The 24,736-nt window shown below is 39.5% G+C and overlaps 2 protein-coding genes across 7 annotated transcripts in view; both read left to right on the forward strand.

Annotated features, from left to right (window-relative positions):
* LOC119729296 (scavenger receptor cysteine-rich domain superfamily protein) overlaps positions 1 to 6,877 on the forward strand; it is a 31,113-nt gene extending 24,236 nt beyond the window's left edge. For all 3 annotated transcript variants that reach the window (XM_038201910.1, XM_038201909.1, XM_038201911.1), the window contains exons 11-19: positions 325 to 490; positions 793 to 911; positions 1,098 to 1,305; positions 1,591 to 1,737; positions 2,029 to 2,187; positions 2,449 to 2,625; positions 3,138 to 3,191; positions 3,511 to 3,616; positions 3,922 to 6,877. In XM_038201910.1, the coding sequence (XP_038057838.1) occupies positions 325 to 490; positions 793 to 911; positions 1,098 to 1,305; positions 1,591 to 1,737; positions 2,029 to 2,187; positions 2,449 to 2,625; positions 3,138 to 3,191; positions 3,511 to 3,616; positions 3,922 to 4,066 (1,281 nt within the window). In that variant the 3' untranslated portion in view covers positions 4,067 to 6,877. The remainder of the gene's footprint in view (positions 1 to 324; positions 491 to 792; positions 912 to 1,097; positions 1,306 to 1,590; positions 1,738 to 2,028; positions 2,188 to 2,448; positions 2,626 to 3,137; positions 3,192 to 3,510; positions 3,617 to 3,921) is intronic.
* Positions 6,878 to 7,073: 196 nt separating this feature from the next.
* LOC119729300 (tyrosine-protein kinase SRK3-like) lies at positions 7,074 to 22,930 on the forward strand. Of its 4 annotated transcripts, none has more exons than XM_038201918.1 (12): positions 7,074 to 7,953; positions 10,794 to 11,245; positions 15,499 to 15,595; positions 15,684 to 15,782; positions 16,649 to 16,755; positions 17,108 to 17,257; positions 17,809 to 17,997; positions 19,188 to 19,333; positions 20,125 to 20,238; positions 20,557 to 20,707; positions 20,844 to 20,975; positions 21,384 to 22,930. In XM_038201918.1, the coding sequence occupies exons 2-12, from the start codon at positions 10,897 to 10,899 to the stop codon at positions 21,575 to 21,577; spliced, it is 1,728 nt and encodes a 575-aa protein (XP_038057846.1). In that variant the 5' UTR covers positions 7,074 to 7,953; positions 10,794 to 10,896; the 3' UTR covers positions 21,578 to 22,930. The 4 variants fall into 4 exon arrangements, with proteins under 4 accessions (XP_038057846.1, XP_038057847.1, XP_038057848.1 ...); XM_038201919.1 differs by having other exon boundaries at positions 7,075 to 7,953; positions 16,649 to 16,752; positions 21,384 to 21,577; XM_038201920.1 differs by having other exon boundaries at positions 7,078 to 7,953; positions 17,809 to 17,964.
* The last annotated feature ends 1,806 nt before the right edge of the window (positions 22,931 to 24,736 follow it).

Genomic DNA, 24,736 nt, shown 5'->3' on the forward strand with positions numbered 1-24,736 from the left:
AGGTAGGCCAGAGTCGTTCTAAGGTCCATTTTACAAGTCAATTACAAGTCGGTTACAAATCAGGGCTGTAAATTCAGGAATGCCTTGTCATAGCTCAGTTGAATAACTGATGACTTGTCTTGGGACTAGATGACTTGCGACTCAGTTGTTGATAATTAATGAGGTCTTGCATACAAATCTGAGGTAGGGACGGAAAGCCCAATCCACTTGTCGGCATAGGTTGGATTCCAACCCACCCACAGGTGTAAAGTAAGTGATGGAGAATACCACTGCCTCAGCCTTTCTCATCTTGTTTTCTTCTCCTTCCTTGTCTCCTCCCTGAAGGCTCTATCAGCGAAGTGCTGCGCTAACTTCGGCCAGGGAACAGGGCCCATCCTGATTGACGGACTGGCATGCAACGGAGACGAGGATCTGATAGAAGACTGTCGACATGAAGGCTGGGGAAGCCACAACTGCCAACATTACGAGGATGCTGGAGTCATCTGCACAGGTTTGTTGATTTCCACGGCTTTAATTAAAAGGCCTTCAGACTCTGCGGAATTCTGCAGAGTTTTGAAGTTGCCAAGGAAAGGCGAGTCTTTATATTCTCTGATCCAGGTTCAATTATGCTTCACCTAGTTAATGAGGTAGTCTTTTTGTCTACTTATTGTTATTTTATTTAAATGTTTTATTAATATTCTTGTATATGCAAGTGCAGCTTTGCTTTGCTTTTGCTCGAATTACTGATTTTGTGTAATGAGTGAATAGTTCTGATTAACTTTGTTGGATATTAAACTAACTTTCGTCGAGTAGATCTGAGATTGACGCATGAAAACGGTAGTGTATCCACCAACACGTTGACTGGTCGGGTGGAGGTCCTCAGCAGTTCAGGGGAGTGGGGAGCCATCTGCGGCAAATACTGGGACAAAAAGGTATAAATATCAATTATTTGGTAAAAAAGAAATGTATGATTGATTGAATGGAGAAATGATTTAGTTTGGCTAAAAACTCTCAAAGTTTTGTCATCACAACTCACACTGTTCTGACGCTTTGTTTTACACTGCTACACCAGGGTATTGGTCATAAGTTGATTTTTTGTGTGTGAAATCTTGCTACAGGATGCCGAGGTGGTGTGTCAGCAGCTGTTCAACACAAGTGCTATGGACACCAGGAAGTTTTACCTATCCAGCCCGGACCAGCTGATCAATATGGGGGAGGTGCAGTGCAATGGATCAGAGAGTTTGCTGCTCCAGTGCCCACGTGCATCCAAGCCGTTCACTGCTCAGACCTGCCCCGGAGGCGAGACGGCGGGGGTGCTATGTAAAGGTGAGAGGTAACATTGGCGGTATGTGGGTGGAAGGTGCTCTTAATTAGTGCTGGTGGAAATGGTGTTCAAAGTTTGAACATCCAATACCTTCAAGACAAAAAACCATCCGTTTATATAATTTCTTTTTCTAGACCGGGTTCCTTTTGGCAGACATACATGTAGAGCTCAGAAATTAAAAACAAATCCTCCTTATACTATTCATTAATTTATCTGGCTGATTCTTGGCTATGTATTATTTTTATTGTCCAAAATAACACGTTGCCCGTTTGTATTATTCCATGTAGATATCCGCCTGGTTAGTGGCAATCAGCGTGAATTCGGTGCTGTCGAGTTGTTAGTGGACAGCCAATGGGGTTCCATATGTGCTGACAACTGGGGGCCAAAGGAGGGCGCTGTTGCCTGCAAGCAACTCGGATACTGTGCTGCAAAAGGTATGCAAGACCTACAGTCTATTTACCAGAGTTTGACCCAAGCCCTCTAATTGAATTACAAAAGCCAATCACTATCACAGGACAATATCAAGTCCATGAACATGTCGTCCAATGTCAAGTGATAATGGGGGTACTCCACTGAGCGGTGACCAAGTCATTTCTTCTTTTTAGTCATTGTTCAGTTTCTGCTTTTCTTGTCTGACTTGTGATTCAACATGTAATGAACTCAACTACAACTCTGGATTCCATTATCCAATCACTGATTGCCAATTACCTTGAATCGGTCTCAAGGAACCCAGAAAGGCCTTCAACCAGCTCGTACCCAGGGCAAGATGCACTTCTCCAGCATGAACTGTACAGGGTCTGAGAGCCGGCTACGAGATTGCGTGCACACTTATGGCGGATATACATGCAATGGACTGGTCTTTGAAGCTGTGGTACAATGCAAGGGTAAGTTTGCGTTTGAAAAAAAGTGTTCGTCAAACAGGGTTCATCTGGACAGACTAAACCTATCATCGTTGAGCTATCAGTAGCTGTTGTTGATATGTCAGTTGATTGACTCAATATTGTGTGGACCCACTTGGATCCTAAAAGTGTCCTTAAAGTCAGAGGCCTTAAATCTTCTTAAGCAAAATCTGGAGACGAAGCAAGTGATTTGTCAACCTCGTTATCTGAGTGAGGGATAACGTTCTTGTCTTCTGATCTCTCCAGCTGGTTGTGATTGGCCAGGACCCATCAGGCACGGTAGCTTCAGCCCGAACCGATCATCCTACGAACCGTTGACTACCACTGATGTCAAATGTGATGCCGGCTATGAACTGATGGGTAGTAAAACACTGCAGTGTGTCACGGGTTGCGAGTGGTCCAGGCCAACCCCAGAATGCCAAAGTGAGTGATTATTTTACAACTATCAAAAGTAGAAGAGAAATCAAAGAATGAGGTGAAACTGACTTTTCTGAAATATAAGAGTTTTGGGGGCCTCGTTGTCGAGTCTGTCACAAGTCCTTACAAATCATGCAGTCCTCGGTCAGATCACAAGCGACGCGAATCATCTGTGACTAAAGCAGTCCGTTTAATGGTTGATTACCAGTAATAATACTTGTGACTGGACTTGTGATGGACTTGTGACTGGACTCATGACTGCACTTGTGACTGGACTTGCGACTGGACTCATGACTGCACTTGTGACTGCACTTGCGATTGCACTTGTGATTGTGCTTGTGATGGACTCTACTAAAACACTGTTTTGTAGATAGAGAACTTTGAAATAAACAGAGGTTTGTTATGCAAATATGAAATACCGTCTTTTAGTGAACGTTTTTTTAAGTCAAATTTGCACATCCGTCATTTGAAAAGTTTCCTGTCTTTTGTATGAACAATACATTATTTTTATCACTTAGGAATTTCAAACTGCTCGATCGGTGGAGATGGCAAACCGTCTGTTGGCGCTCAAGGTAAGCAAGTCCTTTCAATCTCATAAACCCGTCTTAGTTTTCCGAGACGTTTTTCGCACTTTTGACACCAAAATTCCGTCATGTTATAAAAATATTAATCAATTAAATCAGTCGATTCAAATGTAATCGTTCAAATCAATCAAGTCAATAAAACAAAATAAAACCAAACAAATTTAGAGTTAAATCATTGTAAATTAAATATGTCACTCAACCATAAAATCAATTAATCATTCAAATTAATCTACTCAATTAAATGAGTCAATTAATCCAATGAAATTCCATCAATATTAAACCAATAATTTCTCTTTTGTTATTGCAGCTGGTCCAGCCGGTGGTGTCATGCTCATCATTGGCATCATACTGGGAGCTGTAATCATGATGCTGATTGCCTGTGTTGCCTTGTACTTAAAGGGAAGAAATAAGAAGTAAGATTTAAAGTGTCTTTTTTCTTTATAAATAGAGAATCCGGGGGAATCATTTTGTTGGTATTGGGAATATCTGTGTCCGCTAATGTCGTCTTTTCTTCATTCAAGCTAATGCGGATGCATGGGATGTACTAAGAGTTTCTTTAATCAAAAGTGCCATAAGTCCCGAAACTGTTTTTGATATATTCTGTTGATAGCGCCCTCTATAGTCTTGAACCAAGACTACGTTTACGTTTCCTTCACCGAGTCCATTTCCATCTTACTTACTTTACTCTGTCCTTTTTTTCTTTTTTTTTGTCGTGCAGTATTGGCCGCGGTAACCCAGCCACCACCTCGGCCATCTGGAAACCCAAAAAGGAGTTTGATGAGATGAAGGAACCAGTCTTGAGCTTCAGTGCCATGACGTCGGAAGGGGCAGGGCTTGAAGACGGAATGGGGGAGGACATCTGATCGCACTAGTGGTGACGCTATTTCTATATAAATTAGGCAACTTTATACGGATAAAAAGAGTCGAAAAACTGTGGTATATATTGTTTCTTGACGTGACAGAAAATGTGATACCTCAAACCTACCCAAACTAAACCTTGGCCTACTTGCATGGAGTTGATATGTTTAGCAAATTGATGAGGGTAGCAAAAAACTAGCTGAGCACTTGTCACAACCTGTAGACATTCAATCAATTTCCGGCTGCTAACTTGTTTTTGCTCAGCAGATATTTTCTTTGCTTGACATTATTGTGTTCTTAGCTTCTCCTTGAAATTAGACCCTGGGGTCAATATTCAAGTGCCGTTCTTTAAAAAAAAAAACATTGTGCCAAACTTCGGGCATCTCTGCACCAGTGTTGTAGGGAATTGTGATGAACTCAACGACGACACTACTCTGTACTGATACTAAAAACCAGTCCAAATGGTTTAGATAGCAGATCTGTATAAAACCAATAACATGCTATCGTTGGAAATAATGTTGATTCAAATTAGTGTGCCATTTTAACATAGGGCCTAGCTCCTCCTTTATCCATTAAGTTTCAACTCTAAATGTGCCATTTTTTTCTGCTATACCCGTTTTGTTCAAACGTTGCTTTGTCTATATACAAAAGTAGATGTACATTTTTAAAACCAACCTTTTTTCTTATGAACTAACTCATGTATATGAAAGACAAAGTGAAGTGAGGATTTCGTGTTTATATGAACGTGTCTTGATATTTTGTGAAATAAGTAAGCAATAAATTTAGATGAAATGTAAAAAGAAAGCTTCATTTGAAACATAAAAAAAATTTTTTAAGTGGATGAGTCCAAGATTAGGGATTGTTCTTTTGAGTTTTAAGAGGTTTTTTTTATACTCACTAAGAAATAAATGTTTTAATCGTAATAGGTTGAAGACACGTCAATCCAATATAAATGAATTTTAGAATTGGTAAGGCATGTTTTTTTTTATTCGGTTCAACTGAACGGTGGCTAACAATAGAAAATACTCGTTATAAATACTAATTAGAAGTTTCTGGCCTTGATAATGTCGCTTCTATTTGTTCACTTGACTCGTTACTTTTTAATAATGATATGTGTCATATATTGAATGTATTAAAGATTGCCTGTAAGTTTAGGAGTGGCCTTTCTGATGTTGCCACACAATTATGTTAATCTCGGGCGTGTGGTATTTTTTACACGTGTCGCTTTTTACTACGGTAACCACAATTTAAGGTTGAATCTTGAAATAAATCTTATTTTCTTGGTTCTTTTTCTTTGCACAGTTTTGCCATTGCCTTAAAAGTTAATTAGAAATTTGTACATACATTTTATAAGCATTTGTTCGTATATAAGACGGTTATGTTAAGTTATATGGACATTATAACTGTTATTTTGAGGGTTATTAGACTGAACGTTTCGAATTCAAAAGCACAGATTTTTCTCTTTAGTAACCAACTCTGTCAGATTGTCATATTTTAAACCAGAATACGCTTACCGTTTTATTGCATTTAAGGTAGGGTAGATCATTTGTCATTTTTGATTTTGTTTTCGTTTGAAGCAACAAAAAAACGCTCAAACTTGTAAAGACGGGCGCTATAACAACTAACACGAAGTAGCTTTAGCTCTGTGAATGCTGCATATTCTGGAAACAATAATATCCTAGGATCGTGGTTACAATGAAAGTCATGTTTTGAATTGCGTCCGAAATCAGCGTTCGGGACACGTTCTCATTCAGCCGATTGTCACACGCTGAACTGACGAATAATAGCAACCGCGCGCTACCAACTACATGTATAAATATCCAAGAATGCGTCACTGGAGGCATCTTTGACAATTCTTTTATTTATTTTCTTTAAAATGGCAGCATGCCAGAAATACTTTGTTGGATAGCTGCAAATGATCTACCCTACCTTTAAATTGAAGTAAATGTTTTAAAATTGTGTTCAAAAGTCAACAGCGTATTAATTTTCGGTCATTTATTGTAGTTTTACTTTTTGTAATCAGAATCTGGCAGCTTGTACAAATACAAAGTAATGTAGACAGGTGACTTACTTCTGTTTGTGTAGTACAAACAGAATTGCGAGAACTAGCCTCTTATGGGCACAAAATGGCTTCTTGTTCAAGCAGAATTTGTCTGTGAACGGGCGTTGTACCCCGAAGCCAAATATGTGCAGGGTTGTTGCCACCCTATCTAGTAAGGAAACGACTCAATTGAAACGCTGTACTGACAATCTGTAATTGATGTACATGAAACAATTTGACTCCATAGTCATCTATGCAATAGATTTTGAATGTAGATGAAAGATACTATTGTTATGCAGTACTCTCTATGAACTGAGCTAAGTGTGCAGAATGGACGAAAATAATACCCAAGAGCACACTATTATAAAAATATAATCATTAATCGTTGTAAACAATGTCATTTGTATACTATAATATTCAAGAAACAAGTTATAATGTGGTTTATCTCTGGTTTCATGGCGTACATTTTTGGTTGTTTTCCCTACATTACATGAAAGTATGCTAACCAAGTATAATGGTGACTGGAAACTGATTGTTTCGAATGCAAATGAAAACGAAAGTCGTTTCGGTATCATGGTTTTCTTTTGGTTGCTTTAGTTGCGTTTCCCTCTTACATTACAATAACATTATCTAACTTTGACTCACAAATCATTGGTGACTTCAAACTGTTTGTTTTGAATGCGAATGAAGACGAAAGCGGTAATATCTAAAAGTCGTGATATGCTCCTTTCGGCATTATATTTCAATGACGATGAATAATATTATTCGACACGAAGATAGAGTGCGTACAACTTTTCAGTTATTTTCTTTTCTTCAAAATGTAAAGCATCCACGAATTGGGTTGAAACATGAACAGGTAATTTTGTCACTTCCCGCTTTCGATTTTGTGTGCAGTTCCTTATGTCGAGTCGGAATGTAAAACGAGGGGGGGGGGGGAATGATTACATTGTTCAGTCCTAATAACCCATCGTGAAGACGGTGTCGAATTTGATACGAAATAGGCTGGTGTTAAGTTGAAGCTTGTTGAAGTAGTGGTTCGTGTGAATTAGATTGATGGATCATGGAGCATATTCTTAGTAAAATTATAGTACATGCAGTCCAAGGTTCTGCGCGTGCGCCGTACCCTGCTCCGGTAGAGTTACCGGATTCCGAGCAGGACCAAGTTTTATATAACACCGTTCAACGTCCCCCGCTATAGAGTCTGCGTGTCGAAAGACTTGGCTCTTGTAAGAATACACCAAGAATTTCAATCATCTCGAGATCTGAATGAGACGGTAGACAGTAACAGAGAAAGAAATCTAGGTCTGATTATTTCTGTCGTTCGTTTGCTTGGCATAATATTGGCTACATCAAGCCGGGGTCTTCTAGTCTGTCGTAACCTCCAGCCAGCAGCCGCAAAATTAAATCTGAATATTAAAATAAGCGGGGTGACGTCACCACGAGGAAGTGGTAATTTAGCGAAGTGAAACTGTGGCCCACCCGTGCCAGCGTTGAGTCGACTTTCAGGCTTATTTCTATTTCTGAAGTCTGCGTAGGTCATACAGTGTGTTGTGTTTGCTACTGAGCAGATGTCCACAAAATGTTAGCGTGGACGGTATTATTTTTAGGCAGGGTTTCCTTGCTAGCGCGGCTGGGGCGGATGCGTAGCGCTGAGTAGCCCCGGAGAGTTCCCCGTTTTAAATCACGGCCAGAAATAGGCCCAGGGTTGGTCTTTCTGTCTGAACTGAGATCTAGCATGATGGTGCGTTTGGGCCGAGCGACAAAGTAGGCCTACATCGGCAGAGTTGTCGGTTTGGAAAACTGCTGCAGCACAGGGAATCCGAAGGTCTATGCCACAACGCCCAAAGCACGGTGAGTCTATAAGTAGTCCAGTGGATATAATTTGAGTTCTATTGTTCGAGTTCACATTCCGAGAATGGTTGTTGGGACAGAAGACTTGCGCTTTTAACATCAGAAGTGTGTTTAAGCAAATCGTGAACAAAGTGAGGCCTGATATAAGCTTATAAGAGCAGCTATCAGATATGGCACTATTGTGAAATAAATAATCACCCGTTCAATTGAATTCGGTTAAGTTACTAAAATTGCCTTAAGTTTGAGATTTGTAAATCCTACTACATGAATCGCCTGGATGATGATATTTTTTAATGATGTGTACATAATGATACAAGACAAGTGTCGGTCTTGTACATATGTATTGTGTTATAAGACCGTACGCAGCGTGATGTGCACACTTCGTATTTCTTATTGCATTACACAATGTTGTACAGGACTGAATCACACCCGCACTTTCTGTTTCGGAACTTCCCCAAATGATTTAGTAGCAAATATGAAATGTGGGCTGCTGACAAATATAATTAACGCAGTATACGACTGTTTGATGTTGTTATGATGTAGTAGCTTTTCAGGGGAAACAACTTCATCTCGACCTTCCGGTGTTGTTTTATCTCTGACCCTGGCATGAAATGCACTCAAGCAAAATACCTAGATGTAGGCTAGGGTTTAAGAAACTGTTACACCCAATCCATAGCACAGATGCTGAATTCAGCATGTTCATAATTCATTAGGCTAATTCTAAATCCAATCCATAGTTGTATTGTAGCTGTCTTCATACGCTATTATTTCTGTAGCCCTTCTTGCTCTTGTCAGCATTGTTCATATTTAACACATGTAACACCCCCCCCCCCCTTTGTAACGATGTTTTATTCTTACTTTTTTTTTAATGTTTATTTCATTGATTTATTTAAACTTTAATTTGAGCTTAATTTGAATTCTGGAATAATAAAAATTAATAATTAACGAAGTTAATGAATTTTTATCGTAATTTTAGTACACCAAATGATTCAAGTCTTAGACTATTTATCTGGTGGTGTCTTTTTTATCCAATAAACCGGACTTGAATTAAATATAATTGAACCCTAACTTGTCCTTCAAAATGTATAAGGGCTTTAGGTTTTCGATGATTTGTGAGGTTTCTGAGAAAAGAAAATCTAGAAGTTTAGGTTAACATAAAAATCTAGTCTGCATTCACAAAATGTAGCCAATAATCACATAAGAACAGGGCAAGCTCACTGCGACTAAAAGATTACAGATAACTGCCTTGATCGCAGCGACCTATTATGAAGGGTGCAGGCGCCGGTACGGTAACGAAGGCTTCCAGTTTATATACCGGGCAACCGGCTCGGAAGCAGGCCAGCAGATGTACCCATCTGATGCGCACTACTGACCCCTTATGCCGGAATTCCGTGGGAGGGGGGCGGAGTTAGACATGAGTGGCTGATAGTTGTTATGCATGGATCAGCGTCCATCCCAAATACTAGACACGACAGCCTACGATATTTACCGGTTTCTGGCTCTGTCCCATCCCCTGGCGACATGTTGATATTTTGTTCAATGAACCCCACAATACCTCCCCACCTTTTATTATTTTTATGAAAAAAAGAAGAAATGTGGCCAGCTTCTCCAGAAAAAAAAATGCCCTATTGCCCCCCCCCCCCGCCCGAACCCAAAATCTGGAAACAATTTAAGATTGCATGGTGAAGTGGTAAATAGGAAAGTAGGTTTGCCGCGGTACATCATGAACACATCTCTTTTGTGCGGAAGACTTAGTGTTGGCTTCTGAAGAGAGCTGGTGGTGAGACTAGTGTCTAGACGTTTCGAACTGAACACTCTGTTCGTCGTCACTATTAAAAGTCCATGGTGTACCCGCAAACCCCTATTTACAACTCCGCCATCCAAAGCTTCAAACAACACTCACGAGTGTCTAAATTGTGCGGAATGTTGAATATTCCTGAGTATAAGTAAACCATTTTAGGCCCTCTTTATTCAAAGGCAGACTCACATGTAAATATCAACTTGTCTCAATAATAAAAAGTCCCTTTCTTCCTCTGACGCAGTAGGTCAACCAGGAAGTTGATCTCACAATTCATGCATCCGTTGTGTTTTGTTTTTGACGAAAACAAGTCGGTAGCGGTTTTATTAATAACATTTCCTTACGACACAAGTTCGCAGTAATTATACTGAAAGGAAAACAAAGATACAAATTATCCATTAAATTCGAAGATAATGCAAGAAAAGCGCCTAAATTGTTTAATAAGAGTGATTGTTATGAAACAACCTTGAGTATAAATCCCTCTGCTTGTCCTTTTAGTCAGCATTACCAACACAAATTTAGATTTCTGTCGAAAACAAATAATATAAGGTCACATACGACGATAATTGTTTTAATTTCATATTCGATAGCTCTTAATGAGGTCTTCTTAAGGAACCTTAACAGAAATGTTTCCCAATGTGCCATGTGTGGCCCTGGATTTTGACTGGCCTTGCCTTGCGTTTGGATTTCTCCGCAACTAAAGTTATGTTTCGTTTTTTGCATACGTCGAATATACATGTACTAAAAAGATTATGCACCTTAATCGCGATATCTAGACAAATGGAAGATACATTTTTCTTTCTTAAATTTATTTTCGAAACGAACCAAATCTACAGAATTGTACTCATTCTTAGATTTACATTTTTTTCTTACTTTTTTAAAAATTTTCGCTACGATCTCTTTTTTGTTCGGTTGTTTTTTTTACTGAAAATATAACGCCCATCAAAATCTACAATTAAAGCCGGGATCAGGTAAATGCTTATTGTTTTACGACGAAAGTTTAATGGATACTTTTACCCCATTTCTGTCTATTTTTTAACAGAGGCAAACGGATCACTTTGTAAGGAGAACTATATAAGGAGCTAATTTCTTCGTTCCTTCGAATCTGACAGTCAGTTAGGGCGTGTCCCTACCACAGACCCAGCATGGGAAACAAGGAAAGCTCCCATAGTAACGGACTTGACGGCCCAGACGGCTATGACCACAGCACCTCAACCATCACCGTATCCTCAGCTAAACTTGGCCGGGACAGAAAGGACCGGAAGGACAAAGACAAAAAGCCCAAGAAGGGCAAGGCTCGTAAAGACTCCGTAAATGCTGCTACGAGTAGCGGTGCTGGGATTGGAAGTAGTGGGGCAGGAGGCGATCAGGACCGGCAGAACCATGTTGGTGGAGACGTTGGAGGAGGCGGTGCTGGATCCGTTGGGGTTATGATCTCAGCTGGCGTGGGTAATGATCAGATGGGAATTATGCACTCGCCTAGTACAAGACCAGGTAAGTTGATCGTAAAGTAATTACAAGTCAAATCACAAACTAATCACAGGTTATTTACGAGCCAATCACAAGTCAATCATATATACGTCAATCCAGTACTGCAGTCGAGTCCTCACAAGTTCGGACATAAGTAAATCACAAGTCAATTCACAAGTCAATTCACAAGTTCAGTCACATATAGCAGGGGATGAACACTAACCAAAGGAATGCAGAACTGTTCATCTCAATTGAATAGCTTGTGACTTGGACAACTATGACTGACTTGTGCTGGACTTGTGTGGTCTTGTGGTAGACAATCATAAGTCAATCACAGTCAATCACAGTCAATCACAAGTCAATCACATTCAATCACAATTCAAGTCACAAGAAGGGGCATAAGCTCACAAAATTAACAGAGGATAAAATGCAGTGATCAATGCAGGTTTTTGGTTAAATCTTGTTACTTGTCAATCTTGTCACTTTGCGTTTATGGTTTTCGCTCAGAATCCACCTCTACATCATTACTATAGAGTGTAGCTAGGCTGCAGGGTTCCAATATGCAGGGACTAGCACTTGGGTCATTTTCTGGAGGGATATTCAGTTAGATTTGATCACATGTGTAGTTGCAAATATCGCAAAGGTCCTTTTTTCACTTCTGAGCGCGGCACAGAAGTGTACGAGCCTCGAAAGCACCCCCCCCCAAGGGCTCTTGTAGTTACGCCTATTTGTTTCGAACTTGAGGACATGCTTTGGTAGCACAGTTATTAATCCAAGACTTAAGTCAACGGATGCTCCCCTCCCAAGAGTTCAAGGTGCTCCCATCGTTTCCCCTCCACCCCCTAGTAGTCAGGTGGCATATGGTCGGAATCGTGACCGACTGGTCCAAAGCACCAAACTTGGCAGATAGATTCTTATAACGCTAGAGAAGATATTTAGAAGGGGTGACACCAGAAATTCCTTTGGGAAGGGTGCCTAATTTGCATAAATCGTTAATACCTGCTGTGTAATATATTTATTCCCATATTTAGGTATATTTTTAATTTTTAATTTTATTGAAAAGTGTATTTTGGTGATTCTACTTGCATATTCTTACTTCAATAACATTTTGTAAAACATATAAGTGACTGAATAATTAGGAGGACATAGTAAAGAACCAAAATTGCTACTATTTTACCCTAAAGTTACGCGCATTTACCTTTTCCTCAGATTGCATCAACTAGTCTCGCCAAACGTGGCTATTGATGAGCTTCAAATTCACAAAGTTACTTACTGGCATAGTTACCCTAACAAAAATAAGTGGGAAATCAAGTGAAAATTGATAACATCTTGATGTTTAGCCCAAAAGACCAAAAAAGGGGAGAAAATGTGGTATCTGTAAATTGGGGTAGTACGGGAAGGGTAACGTGGGGACTTGAACAAGTTCAACGGAATCCCCCTAAATAAGAGATCATTGTTGTTAACAATAATTTTGTCTACGCCAAAACGTTTTCTCAACAATAATTTTAGGAATATCCTTGAACTTGTTACAGTGTTCCTTGTTAGGCAACCCTCCACCTACTTGTTAGCCAAATTTATGGACACCTCGTTTTTTCCCAGTTTTTGTTTTCTGGGCTAAATATCACAATGTTCTCATTGTTCACATGAGTTTGCATAAGGTTTCAATAGGGTAACTGTACCAGTAAGCTACGTGGTGAATTTGAAGTTCATCAATGCTGATGTTTGGCAAGACTAATTGATGATATCTGGAGACAAGGTAAATGCGCGCAACTTTAGGGCATAATAGTAGCCATTTTGGATCGTTACTATGTCCTCATAATTATTCAGTCAATTATATGCTTTGGAAAATGTTATTTAAGTACAGATATGTAAGAAGAATCCCCAAAATACACTTTTCAAAAAAAAAAAAAATAGAAATATACCCAAATATGGGAATAAATATATAATACGACAGGGATTAACGATTTATCAAATTAGGCACCCTTCCTAAAAGAATTTCAGGTGTCACCCCTTCTAAATATCTTCTCTAGGTTTATAAGAATCTATCTGCCAAGTTTGGTGCTTTGGACCAGTCGGTCACGATCTTGACGAAAATTAGATCTAAGCCACCTGACTATAGATAGAACCCCTACCCACGCTGACAGCTTCGATTCATGACACTGGGAGACGGCTCAAGGGGTCAACGGGTGAGGGCGGAAATGAGAAATTGCTCTCCTTTGCTGGGCATCCGGCCGCGCATGCGCGGTTCACCCCGGCCGCTCTATCTGGGAAGGGGAACCATATCATTATAATAACGTCAACTTCTGCTCCATTCATAATACGCAGAGAAACTTTAAGGGAAACGTGTACATACATATTTAGCAACTCGTTAAATATTTGTGGGTTTATTTTTTTTGTTTTGTTGTTGTTGTTGTTGTTGTTTTTGTGATTAGCAAAAATATGATCATCCTATATTGTGGATCCCATCCCAATGTCAGAATCATTTTAGGCCATGGCATATTGTCTACTGAATGTTCCTCAATTTGTTCCTCGTGTGTATAAGCTTCAGTGTATTTTATTACACCGAGGGATCAGGCCTAACTTCCCGCTTCCTGTGTTTTCCTTTCCATCCCGTTAAAATTCAATTACAAGACAGGTTGCAAGCCTATGGAAAAGCCTCATACGCCGCATGTATACAATAACAAAGCTTTTCTTATAATCACAAATGTGTTTAAAATCAATGGTTTTGAATCGAAGCAAATTTTTTTTTCTCGTTATTTTAATACATACGAAACATTATGGATAGATATAATGCATGATTATGAAAGGTCACGCAAATCAAAGTCGCAATATTTTTTTTTATTCACTGATCTGTTTAATATACACTGTTTCACACATCAATCGCAAGCGAAATAGGCACTTAGGCCTATCTGTTTCAAGGAAAAATATATATCAGGGGAAACTTCTGGGGGAAAAATCACGAGCTTTACGCATTTGCATTCACGAACTGTCACGATAATGTACCGATGGTAACATGGGCGCCATGTTGAACATAGCGCCGGAAATGTTTCATTTTGGCCTGCAGGCTCGTGTACTGAAGTTGTTTAATAAGGGCTTAGTCATAAGATATTACTGGACGGTACAGTTGTACTGCATGGTATTATGCAGTACAGTATCTTGCATGAGGGTTTATGGACGTGGAAAAGGGAGGAGAATTAAACAATGTAATACGCGAAAATGTTTACAAATAAATCCTATATTGTGTAAAGTACTTCCAAAATAGATATTACTGTGTTACAACAAATACATAGCTGACTTCGTACTTTAATATTGTCGAACACCTTAATAAGGTCCTTGAGACTTTACAAATTACCTCGGAAAACAAAGAAAAAAAAACAAAAGCAAAGACTTGGGGCCTAACATTTTCCTTGTTATAACTTAACAGTGCTCTTCTTATCAGAATTAGACTATATATAGGGAAATAGAATTCATATTGTCACTAGACATAACGCGATATATCCATCTGAAAACAGGTCAAAGGTTTGCACGGTAACGAAACTTTAAAGAATAAAAACGGTATACTAGCTGTTTCCTAACTTAAATTTTTCCCTTCTTTGTATTCGTAAGTTGTGTTTAACTTTTAAGTAGGCCTATAGGGCCTATCACTGGTCGAAATTGCTTTTGGGCAGGCAGGAGAAAGCAGCATTCTAAAAGGGAACAGGATGGCGTATATGGCGTTTTGGCAATAAACTCTTCTCTGCCCAATGATGTTTAGCGGTTGTGAAATTTTTAATTCCGCATTACGGTTGCAACCAGTTTATTGCTTAATGTCACAGTTGTGTGTATAATAAAACTATTGGACTCATAGTTTATGGAAGTTTCACATTTGATAAGTGTGTGAACTGTATGTAGAGTAATATTCTCACGCAACTTCCTTCCTCTTTGGTTCAAACGGATGGTGGATGACATGCTCAAATCATGTGACTCTGGGAAATCCCAGACTATGTTGGTTGATAGTAATTACACTCTAATGTCCACCAGCAAATCGGTAGTTAACGAGTTTCAAGAAAGTAAAATGAAATGAAATTCTTGAGAACAAAACCATGGAACTGTTATTGGGAGGAAGGTTGCGTGTTTTTGCTAAAGACAAATGCACATTATTTTCATCATGGCTGAACCCAAAGTACATTCATGAATACATAAAAGTTCAAGTTAACCTGCTCTTGCGGAAAATTGTGATTGGTTAAATTAAAGAACACACCTTTTACTTGAATCGACTCTTCCATTTCTTATGGCAGCTGGTGAGCGTTACAAAGCACTGTATGACTATGAAGCCAGGACAGCAGACGATCTCACTTTCCGAAAGGGGGAGATACTCATTATCACAAATAAAACGTAAGTTATGTTCAGATCATTTCAAAATGTATTGCCATAATGCCAATAAAGAGAGATTAATGTTAAAATTATTTTTTTTAATTAAAAGCGACCCCAACTGGTGGTTGGCTACCTCAATGCTGACGAAGCGAGAAGGTTATGTGCCGAGAAACTACATCGAACCGGCGGATGTACTTCAGGCGGAAGAGTAAGTTGGCAAATCGTCTCTAAGAATTTATGCCACTATCTCGCGCTTGTCCAGAAAATGCGCTCTATAAATCGAGATGACAAATGTAATTGAATAACATTTTTGTTTTATTACTGTACAAAGATACCGAATGAGGTACCTTGATTTAAAAACTGAACCATGACTTTAAAGGATTCAGAAAATCGTACGATGTAAAAATGAGTTATGGTTGTATAAGTTCAAAAACAGTCTTCAGTGATTTCCTTTTTTTGTCTTAAAGATGATTTCTTTCCTCTTTTCCCGGCTAGTCTGACTTTGCGAATATTTTGACTGTACTAAATACCAAGAGGCAATACCCAACTGATCTGTTACAAGTTATATTCCCTCGATATCGTCTGGTCGTCTGGAAAGTTATCCAACGCATCGCAAGCACAGTGCAAAGTGACAACTACAGCAGGAAACGAGCACTTAGCAACTGACAGAGAGGCATTTCCAATCTCGTCCGAGGGGTTAACCTGGCACAATACAGCCCCGTGCCAGCCCGTACCCCAAGCCTGATGCTGCTCCTTACAACCAATTTCCCCTCAGTGACGGAATTATCCAACTGCCTGGTTAGGCAGGATGTACATACTGCCTGCCTGACATAGCTCACATCTGATCAAATTATGTTTAACCTATTCCTCGTGGCAGTTCCCCTTCGTGCTTGAAGTATTACGTGAGCGATTCTTCATTTTGTTTTCTTTGTTCCGAAATTTGTTTATGATTTCCTGCTTTGTAACGGAGTAATAACATTTGGAATTGATGGTGCGAGTTTAATGTACTGAAGCTGCGTCAGTTATTTTAAATGTTATGGAAACAGGTTACAACTTTCTTGTGTCTTAACTTAGCTGGTTCTTCGAGAAGATGACGAGAAAGGAAGCGGAGAAGCAGCTTCAGCTGGCGGGAAACTCCCGGGGGACATTCCTCATTAGGGGCAGCGAAACGAGTCCAGGTAGCAGTATACACTGAACACTTACACACTCGCGAGAGAAATCTCGCTTTTACCCATCGATCTGTCCAAGGAGAAAGATGAAATTGACATATTGTTTGTGCTGAAACAACTGAGAATGGTGGTTCTAATCTTGTACACATCACCTGGCTAATTAATGACAGGTGCTTCGAAAAGACAGTGAATCTGAAAGAGCCAAAAGAAGTGAAGTATAAATCAAATTCACAGATTGGTTACAATCGATGAGAAAATTACGGGATGTTTCTCCCACGCCATGCTAATTGTCTTCCTTGGATCAAAGGCAAAAGAGAACCTAATTGTCTGTTTTAATCTTTTATAATGTGTATTTTTCCATCAGGTGCCTACTCGTTATCCGTCTTGGATCATGACGACGCTAGAGGCTTTAATGTCAAACATTACCGCATAAGAACTCTGGACAACGGTGGTTACTACATCAGCACACGCATTACTTTCCATACGCTACATGATTTGGTCAACCATTATACAAGTGAGACTTTCATCTTATTTTCATATCCACATTTTCAAGGGGATTTAAAATCTACACCGTCCTTGTATCTGAGATAATCAACAAAACACTGGATGTAGATATTACTAGCCAACCTTTGGAGTGTATTTTACCAAACAAACGCCACTTGCATGCCAGTTCTGTTCTTCAACTATGAGTTCTGTACTTTTTAGTTTCCAAAGAGTGGAACTAAGCCAAGACCATTTAGACTGAATTATTAAAAAAAGAGAATCAGTCCAGCGAGACCTCGAGTGCAAATTCTCGAAACAAGAGCCATCTTACGTGGTAAAACGTCTGCACTAGTAGTAAGCAGACGGTCGTGGGCTCGAGTCCCACCCGGGTGATGTTTTTCCTATTACAATCATACGGAACAACGCTGAGTATGACATCACCAATATTGAATTTACAACAACCCGACGCAAATTCCATCTTATGAATAAAACTCGATCTGATCGATTGGAAGATTTCACTCTGAATTTCACTCACCGAATTACTATTGTTGATTTGACCAAGACTCGTCTTATTGTTTGCAGGCCAAGCAGACGGACTGGTCTGCCGTCTACTGAACCCTTGCCCACGCCAGAAACCCGTCATGTTTGAGATCAGCAAAGACGTCTGGGAGATTCCGCGTCGCTCCATCAAGCTGGAACGCAAACTGGGCAATGGACAATTCGGCGAGGTTTGGGAAGGTGCGTTGCTGGAGAGAGCCGAAGAGCATTCCCGTAATTTCATTTTTGTCGATTTTTTGTGCGATGAAAACAAGCGTTTGGGGATCTCAGCTTCGTATTAATACCTGCCAGATGCGCAATGCTATTTTTCAGCGAATAAAAGTAGAAATATTGATATTTTGGCACACGAAGCGGTAGCAGAAATTTTACACGTTCGCCATTGGTTACTTCGCTTGTTCGGAATCGTTCAATATTGGCTACTGCGCCTGCACAGGCAAACAAAAATATTTCCCTGTTTACTGCCACCAAGGGTCACAAACCCACCAGTTGCTGAAATGAGCCTGCCAAAGGCTTTCGGTGGTTGTGATACTTTGATCGTTTGACTGAAACGCAAGCCGTTTTTCCGAATGGTATGCATAAAAAGGGCCGGTTATGCGAAGCTGGTTCCCCGTACGGTTGGTTCCGCATGACGCTGATGCCATGGCTTCCGTGTGGATGACTGCCGTCTGCGCTGCTTGATGCTCGCCTGTGGCATGTGCTGCTGAATGGTAACCTACCTTGCTATTTTCTTAACCTCTCAATTTGTAGCTTTTCTTGCTTTGTCGTTTTCAGTCGAAATCATGGTAGGCCTAAACGTTAAAATCAGAGGGAAAAAAAACACAGTGTTTCTTTCCTAAATAACACGCATGGTTTTCTGATCGGTGTTCACAAAATCAATAAGTAAAAAGGACATTTGAACTGTGTTTATGAACAAAATAATAGATTATATGAAAGATTTTTGAAATAAAGACAAATAACTGACCAGGCATGTCTAAAATCGGCCTACAAATTCATGAATGCCTTTGTTTATAAGAATGCATGGATACTCCTCTGTACTCTTTTCTTCCCACCCGATGCAAGAATGTGGCTGTGTAACTTTGCGAATGCATCTCTTACATCATCAAGAATTGCTATCGTATGAGAACACTCTCAACATTAAGATGAACGCAAGAGATCTTGGTTTAGAGACAGTCCCAGAAAGACATTGAGACTGCTCTGAAAAAAATATTCATCTGAGGCTTGGACTTGTACTTGACATTTACCAATGCATGTCTTGACCTTTTCACTGTGATACCAAAGCCGACAGGTGTTGTTACGTTACGATATGCTTAAAGGCAACGATGTGTCATTGCACGTATGGCAATCTAAGAATACATCCAGAAAGGGTAACAGTATGTTTTTGGCTCGTTTCTTTTCCAACCCAGGTACATGGAATGGAACCGTGCGAGTTGCAGTGAAGACGTTGAAGGAAGGCGCCATGGATCCCACGGCCTTCCTTCAAGAAGCCAACATCATGAAGAAACTGCGGCATCCGAAACTGGTGGCTCTTCTCGCCGTCTGTTCAGAGGGAGTAAGTCTTGTAAACGCACTCAACCAATTTGGGCTATAAATGCATTTGCATCTCAAGATTTGAAAAGGCTGAGTAAATTTTTTGATGAGACTTTTACGGTGTGTTGAGAATGAGGTTTCAGAGTTTACTGAATGCTTGTCTAGCAAAATAATTTTCAATTGAAATTTCCAGAATAATTGTTTGAAGAACTAGCGGCTGATATCCGAGATTATTAAAGCGGTGGTGAATTCATTTCGGGCTTGGTAAAATTCTTCATTGAAGTGTCTGAAATACATTTCTAGCCAGTTCAAAACTGCTTAAGCCTCTTGCCAAAATCTTTATGAGACTTTTTGGCATCATGCAGCACTTTGGAGGCGTTGCCACTTTTGGCAAATAAAGAACATTGCCTGCCAAAAAAACCACCCAAATCTAAAGATCGACCCTCAACCGAAAAATCCCACCACGAAGTTAATTCATGTTGAAAGAAATGTGGAACACAGATGGCCAACCCACAAATGTCACAGGAAAAGGCACGCATCGATTCTGGTTAAAGCTGAACAAACGATCCTTGCTAACCAATATTTTTGCTGAGGGAAAACTCAGCTTGGATTCAATCAAGAGCAATACAGATCTCTTGACAGTTTGGCTGGAAAACTATCCCGTTGGTTCTTGCATTAGCATCTCCATGACATTGATATAAGAGATTGTTGTTCATCTTCAGTAGAATTGCAGCAGGATGCAGCCTTCATCTTGGTTGCAGGATTAAGCAACACAATTTCTAGCAACTCTTTTTTTTTCCATTGTACGAGCAGGAGCCAATCTACATAGTGACGGAGCTGATGACGAACGGCTGTCTGCTGGATTACCTGCACGAGGGAGAGGGGAAACAACTACGGGAACCCGAGCTCATCGATATCACGGCACAGGTACAAAATGTTTCCTGGATCTCCGCCTTGACATAGGTTCGAATCCTACCATGTGCACCATATAGTTTCTGTTTGTGTTTTACTGAGAAATATAATCTCATCGTTTTCCTTCTGTTCTTTAAACTTTTAATTGCATTTCTATCCTTCGTCAGGAAGAATTCTAAGGAGCGTTGTAGTTCATGGACACAGTTTAATTTCCTTCAAGGGTCTCTGGCTCGTGGCCATACCCTCAAAGTGGAAAATCCTTAGACCTGAGATTTTGGCAGATGTCCAGAATCACTTTTTTATAGATTTACTGGGTCGTTTTTATCTTGTCAGGTTGCAGACGGCATGGCGTACCTGGAATCACAGCGATTCGTCCATCGTGACCTGGCAGCCAGGAACATCTTGGTGGGAGACCTCAGAAATTGCAAAGTTGCCGACTTTGGACTCTCGCGTATCATCGAAGATGAGTACATCGCAAAGGAAGGTACAGTATCACTTGTCCTCATAAAAGAAGGGATGTGTAGGATTTTGAGCCAGGATTAACTCCCACTGTTAGAGTCCCTTATATAAGGTTTCGTCTCAATCTTGACTGTATGGTGATTTGGTCTTTTTATATCTAGGTGCAAAGATGCCCATCAAATGGACCGCTCCTGAGGCCATAAACTTCGGCAAGTTCACCATCAAGTCCGATGTCTGGTCCTTCGGAATTCTTATTTACGAGGTCATCACTAAAGGGAGGGTGCCTTATCCAGGTAAGTAGATAGCGCCCTCTTGTGGCGAATGTATTTTCCTGGATTATACCAACAATTGATGTGATGAGCCCTTGTGATATGTACTTGCTTGGGCGAGAGCCCTCTAGAGGAAGTGCATCTAGAGTTGCTATCACGTCGAGCATGAGTAACAGGTAATGAACAATTAGGTTGTTTGTGTCTTTTTGGCGGTTCATTTGAATGGCTCATACTTGAAAATGATCGTTATACATGAGACTGTTTTGACTGGATCACACTTTTCATCTGTCTTTTCGTGAACGATATAAACAAACATTGCAGCAGAGTTACTACCACAGTACCTAGAGTACCTCCAAGGAGAATAATATTGGCTTAAAAGTGATTTTATGACTTCACGATATTGGAGTTTACTTTTTTCCTCTCTCTTTGCAGGCATGGTGAACCGGGAAGTGCTAGACCAGGTCTCCCGTGGCTATCGGATGCCCAAGCCTCCAGAATGCCCGGACCAGCTCTACGATATCACCAAGCAATGCTGGGATGCTGTCCCTGAGAAGCGACCAACCTTCGAGTTCCTCCACTCTTTCCTGGATGACTTCTATCACGCCTCAGAGATCCAGTATCAGTAGGACCACGAGCTTGGCCGCCATCTTAGATCACACGACAATCATAAGTATTGGTTTTTTTTCTACCATGGGGCTGAAATTGATACGGAGTTTAATTTAGTGCAATGTATAAACTGGCGCCATATGTTTTGTGTGTGCCAAATTCTATTGTAATGAAACAATTTTCTAAGTTTAAGATTTGAAGAAGACAATGTTACATCCATTACTCTCTTGGGGGCGCTGTCTAAAATCTTAGTGGATAATCGGTATACGGCATGATGACGACTTGGATATTGAAAGTGTTGCGCAACTGTTGTGTAGTTTCTAGTGTGCTCCACGCATGCAGACTTTAGACTTGTTCTGCCCAGATGCAACGATATCAAGTGTCATTTGCCATCGTGGCAGATTCGTCGTATTTGCTAAAACAATTGTCAAGTGGTTTAATGGAACAAAAGGTAATGGGTGATCGTAAAGAATGGGGTTTACTTGAACACAAGTCCCGTCACGTTTGTTAATATTTGGTTACCAAACATCAAATGTGACTGTATTTGTTCAAATATGTAAATATACCTTCGTTAATGGTAAGTAAATGTGCGATTCAAATTAAAATTTGAGGTTCTAGTAAAAGCCAGACTGTACGCTACAATGTAGTGCCAGGATCTTGACATATTTAACTATAAAAAATGTAAATAGAAAAGGATATGTTTATAGTAATAATAACATGACGTGGACGGTTATATGTGCATTAGTAACGGTTATCATTTTCTTTTCTCCGTAAAATGTTTCTAGAAAAGAAAACATTTTGAAGTGCGTCCATCATTGACGTGTTCCATTCTAACAAAGCAAAAATCAAAATTTGGAAAAAAAAAAATCTTCAACTGTACGCGGTTGTAGATTACATCAAAAGGTACCAGTTTCACGGGAAATACTGCAAAGTTTATTAATGAATTCTCTTATTTATAAATATTTTAATATTATGCGAATTGCACTTAATATTGTTGGATCAGAATGTAGACCTATTTAAATCGCAACGGATAAATTCTTGAAGCAATTCTTCTGAAACAATCTTGTCTGTATATAGTCCAATTTGTTTACGCTCGATTTACATCAACAGTGTTAAAACAGTTTGTGAAAAATGGTATGATGATCATGGTGTTATAGTGACGCGGCACATGTAGCTAGATCTAGTGCATTTACTCCAGAATAAAAAAAAAATACTTCATCGAAAGTGCAATTATGTCAGGAAAAATATGCAGCTTTACAATTTCTGATGAATTTGTTTATATTTCAATAATACACTATTTGCAATAGATTGTAATACTTTTGTCGTTGTCATGTGGGTATTATGTGAAATTGCCTGCAAGACCAGAGAAAACATGCAAAAGAATTTATATATCAATTAATTTATTTACAAAATGCATTTTTTTTTATAATCCACTCATTCTGGTTTGAAATAAAACAACATCGACACAAGCTTTTCTGTGTCTCAAATCGTTATCTTTCCGTAATTATAGCCCACTTTTATCCTCGTGCTATCTAAACATACTGTGTTGTATCCGTAGATGTATCTGATTTAAGTAAACATTTGCCTTTTATAGCAAGTCCTTGCCTGAATCTGTTATTTTACAGCGAAACACAATACGAGCAATAATCGCGGAGGCCTGTTTTAATTAGTACTGTCATCAAAAAGCCATCTACAACGTAAACGCGGTAGCATAAACAACTAGCAACCGAATTCCGAGTCGCTGTCTCAGACAATTAAGTGTGTGATGATTTTGAAAATACGAAACGGACTTCCATTTGCGAAAAGACGTGCGTGTATAAACTTGTTTCAAATTAAGGCACATGATGTCATCGCGCTAACCACGCCCGTCTGGTAAGTCACATTCCGAATTGATCAAATGTCACATTTCCTTTGTTATTCACACGCACCAATCTTTAATGTCTTCATAACGTCCTCCAAGGTATATCACTAATGGACTGTAATCTCCCATTCATATTTGATAATGGAAGCCTCAGTAGTAGTAACTTTTGATCCTCAGGACTCAAACTTCATCAAAAGCACTCGACAGTTCAAAGGCTAATGAGTTTGCTGTTACGAGATATCGCCATTTGACAAACAGTGAGAAGGAGTCTTCTTATTAGTCCCTATATGGATTGATGAGTGTAATCAGATGTGATCAAAAACCCACAGTCTGCGACTTCCATGAAGGGTTTGGTAAACACGCGGCCTCCAGGACCGTGTTTAAATTACACTTTGTTTGTCTTTTATTTGAGTGCGTGGGGATTCATGACGAGCGAAATGGGGGTTTAACTTTTAATTAAAGATCGTGAAAATAGATTACATGTGATATTCACATGTGAAGACAACACGCCTCTGAGTCGCATGAAACGAAAGAGAAACCTCTTCATATTTGTGTTCGCTTTTAATGAACAAGGGTATTGTCTATATCAATTTATGTACTCATTAAGGAGGATACAATGTATACAAGCGCTGAATATGGTATGAGCCCCAGATATATTATTACGTTTGCTTAATGATTGGTTTTCTGAATGTTGACCTGACAAAAAATGTTAAAAGTAGTTTTGAGATTGCATTGAACTCAATGCTGCTGTGACAATGAGACATTGTAAATCAACATAAACTCCGATCTTAATAGAGTTGCAGCTAATCGTCCATGCAGTTTTTGAGCATGGGGCATTGTTCGTTAATTGCTACATATTGTTTTTTTTTTTCAAAAATGCTTGAATGAGTTTCATTTGGTGTTTCGTTTTAGGGGATATTTAACTTTATTATTTAATTTGATTTGCAAGCAAATACGAAGCTTCTTTGTAACAGTCAGCCTATGCACATTTCTATGTTGATCAGACTATTTGGAATTAGAATATCCCAAAATAACCCAAATGTCAAATTAGCTGTGTTTTAAGTTTACAAAAGCGATATTCAAAGCAAGCGTATATAAGCCTATACCCGTTTTGTAATTGTAACTCCGGTCGTAACTTATTATATGGTAACCCAAAGCTTCCAGACATAATCTACGTGAAAAATGCACCGGCATTCTAAAAAGTCTGTGCTTCTGAATGAATCGCAATTCCAAGTGCATTCCAACACTTTTACCATGCAAAACAACAAGGAAATTACCATCTTTCACTATGCTTCGACCTGCAAACGATAGGCCTACT

The sequence above is a fragment of the Patiria miniata genome, unplaced genomic scaffold, assembly GCF_015706575.1.
Source record: "Patiria miniata isolate m_02_andy unplaced genomic scaffold, ASM1570657v1 HiC_scaffold_20, whole genome shotgun sequence".
Classification (NCBI taxonomy): domain Eukaryota; kingdom Metazoa; phylum Echinodermata; class Asteroidea; order Valvatida; family Asterinidae; genus Patiria; species Patiria miniata.

What these genes read in the sequence shown, in the direction of transcription:
- LOC119729300 (XM_038201918.1), top strand. Translation starts at nt 10,897, where the DNA reads ATGGGAAACAAGGAAAGCTCCCATAGTAACGGACTTGACGGCCCAGAC. An exon ending in TGAGTACATCGCAAAGGAAG is followed by an intron (nt 20,708 to 20,843) that starts GTACAGTATCAC and finishes TTTTATATCTAG; the next exon opens with GTGCAAAGATGCCCATCAAA. An exon ending in AGGGAGGGTGCCTTATCCAG is followed by an intron (nt 20,976 to 21,383) that starts GTAAGTAGATAG and finishes CTCTCTTTGCAG; the next exon opens with GCATGGTGAACCGGGAAGTG.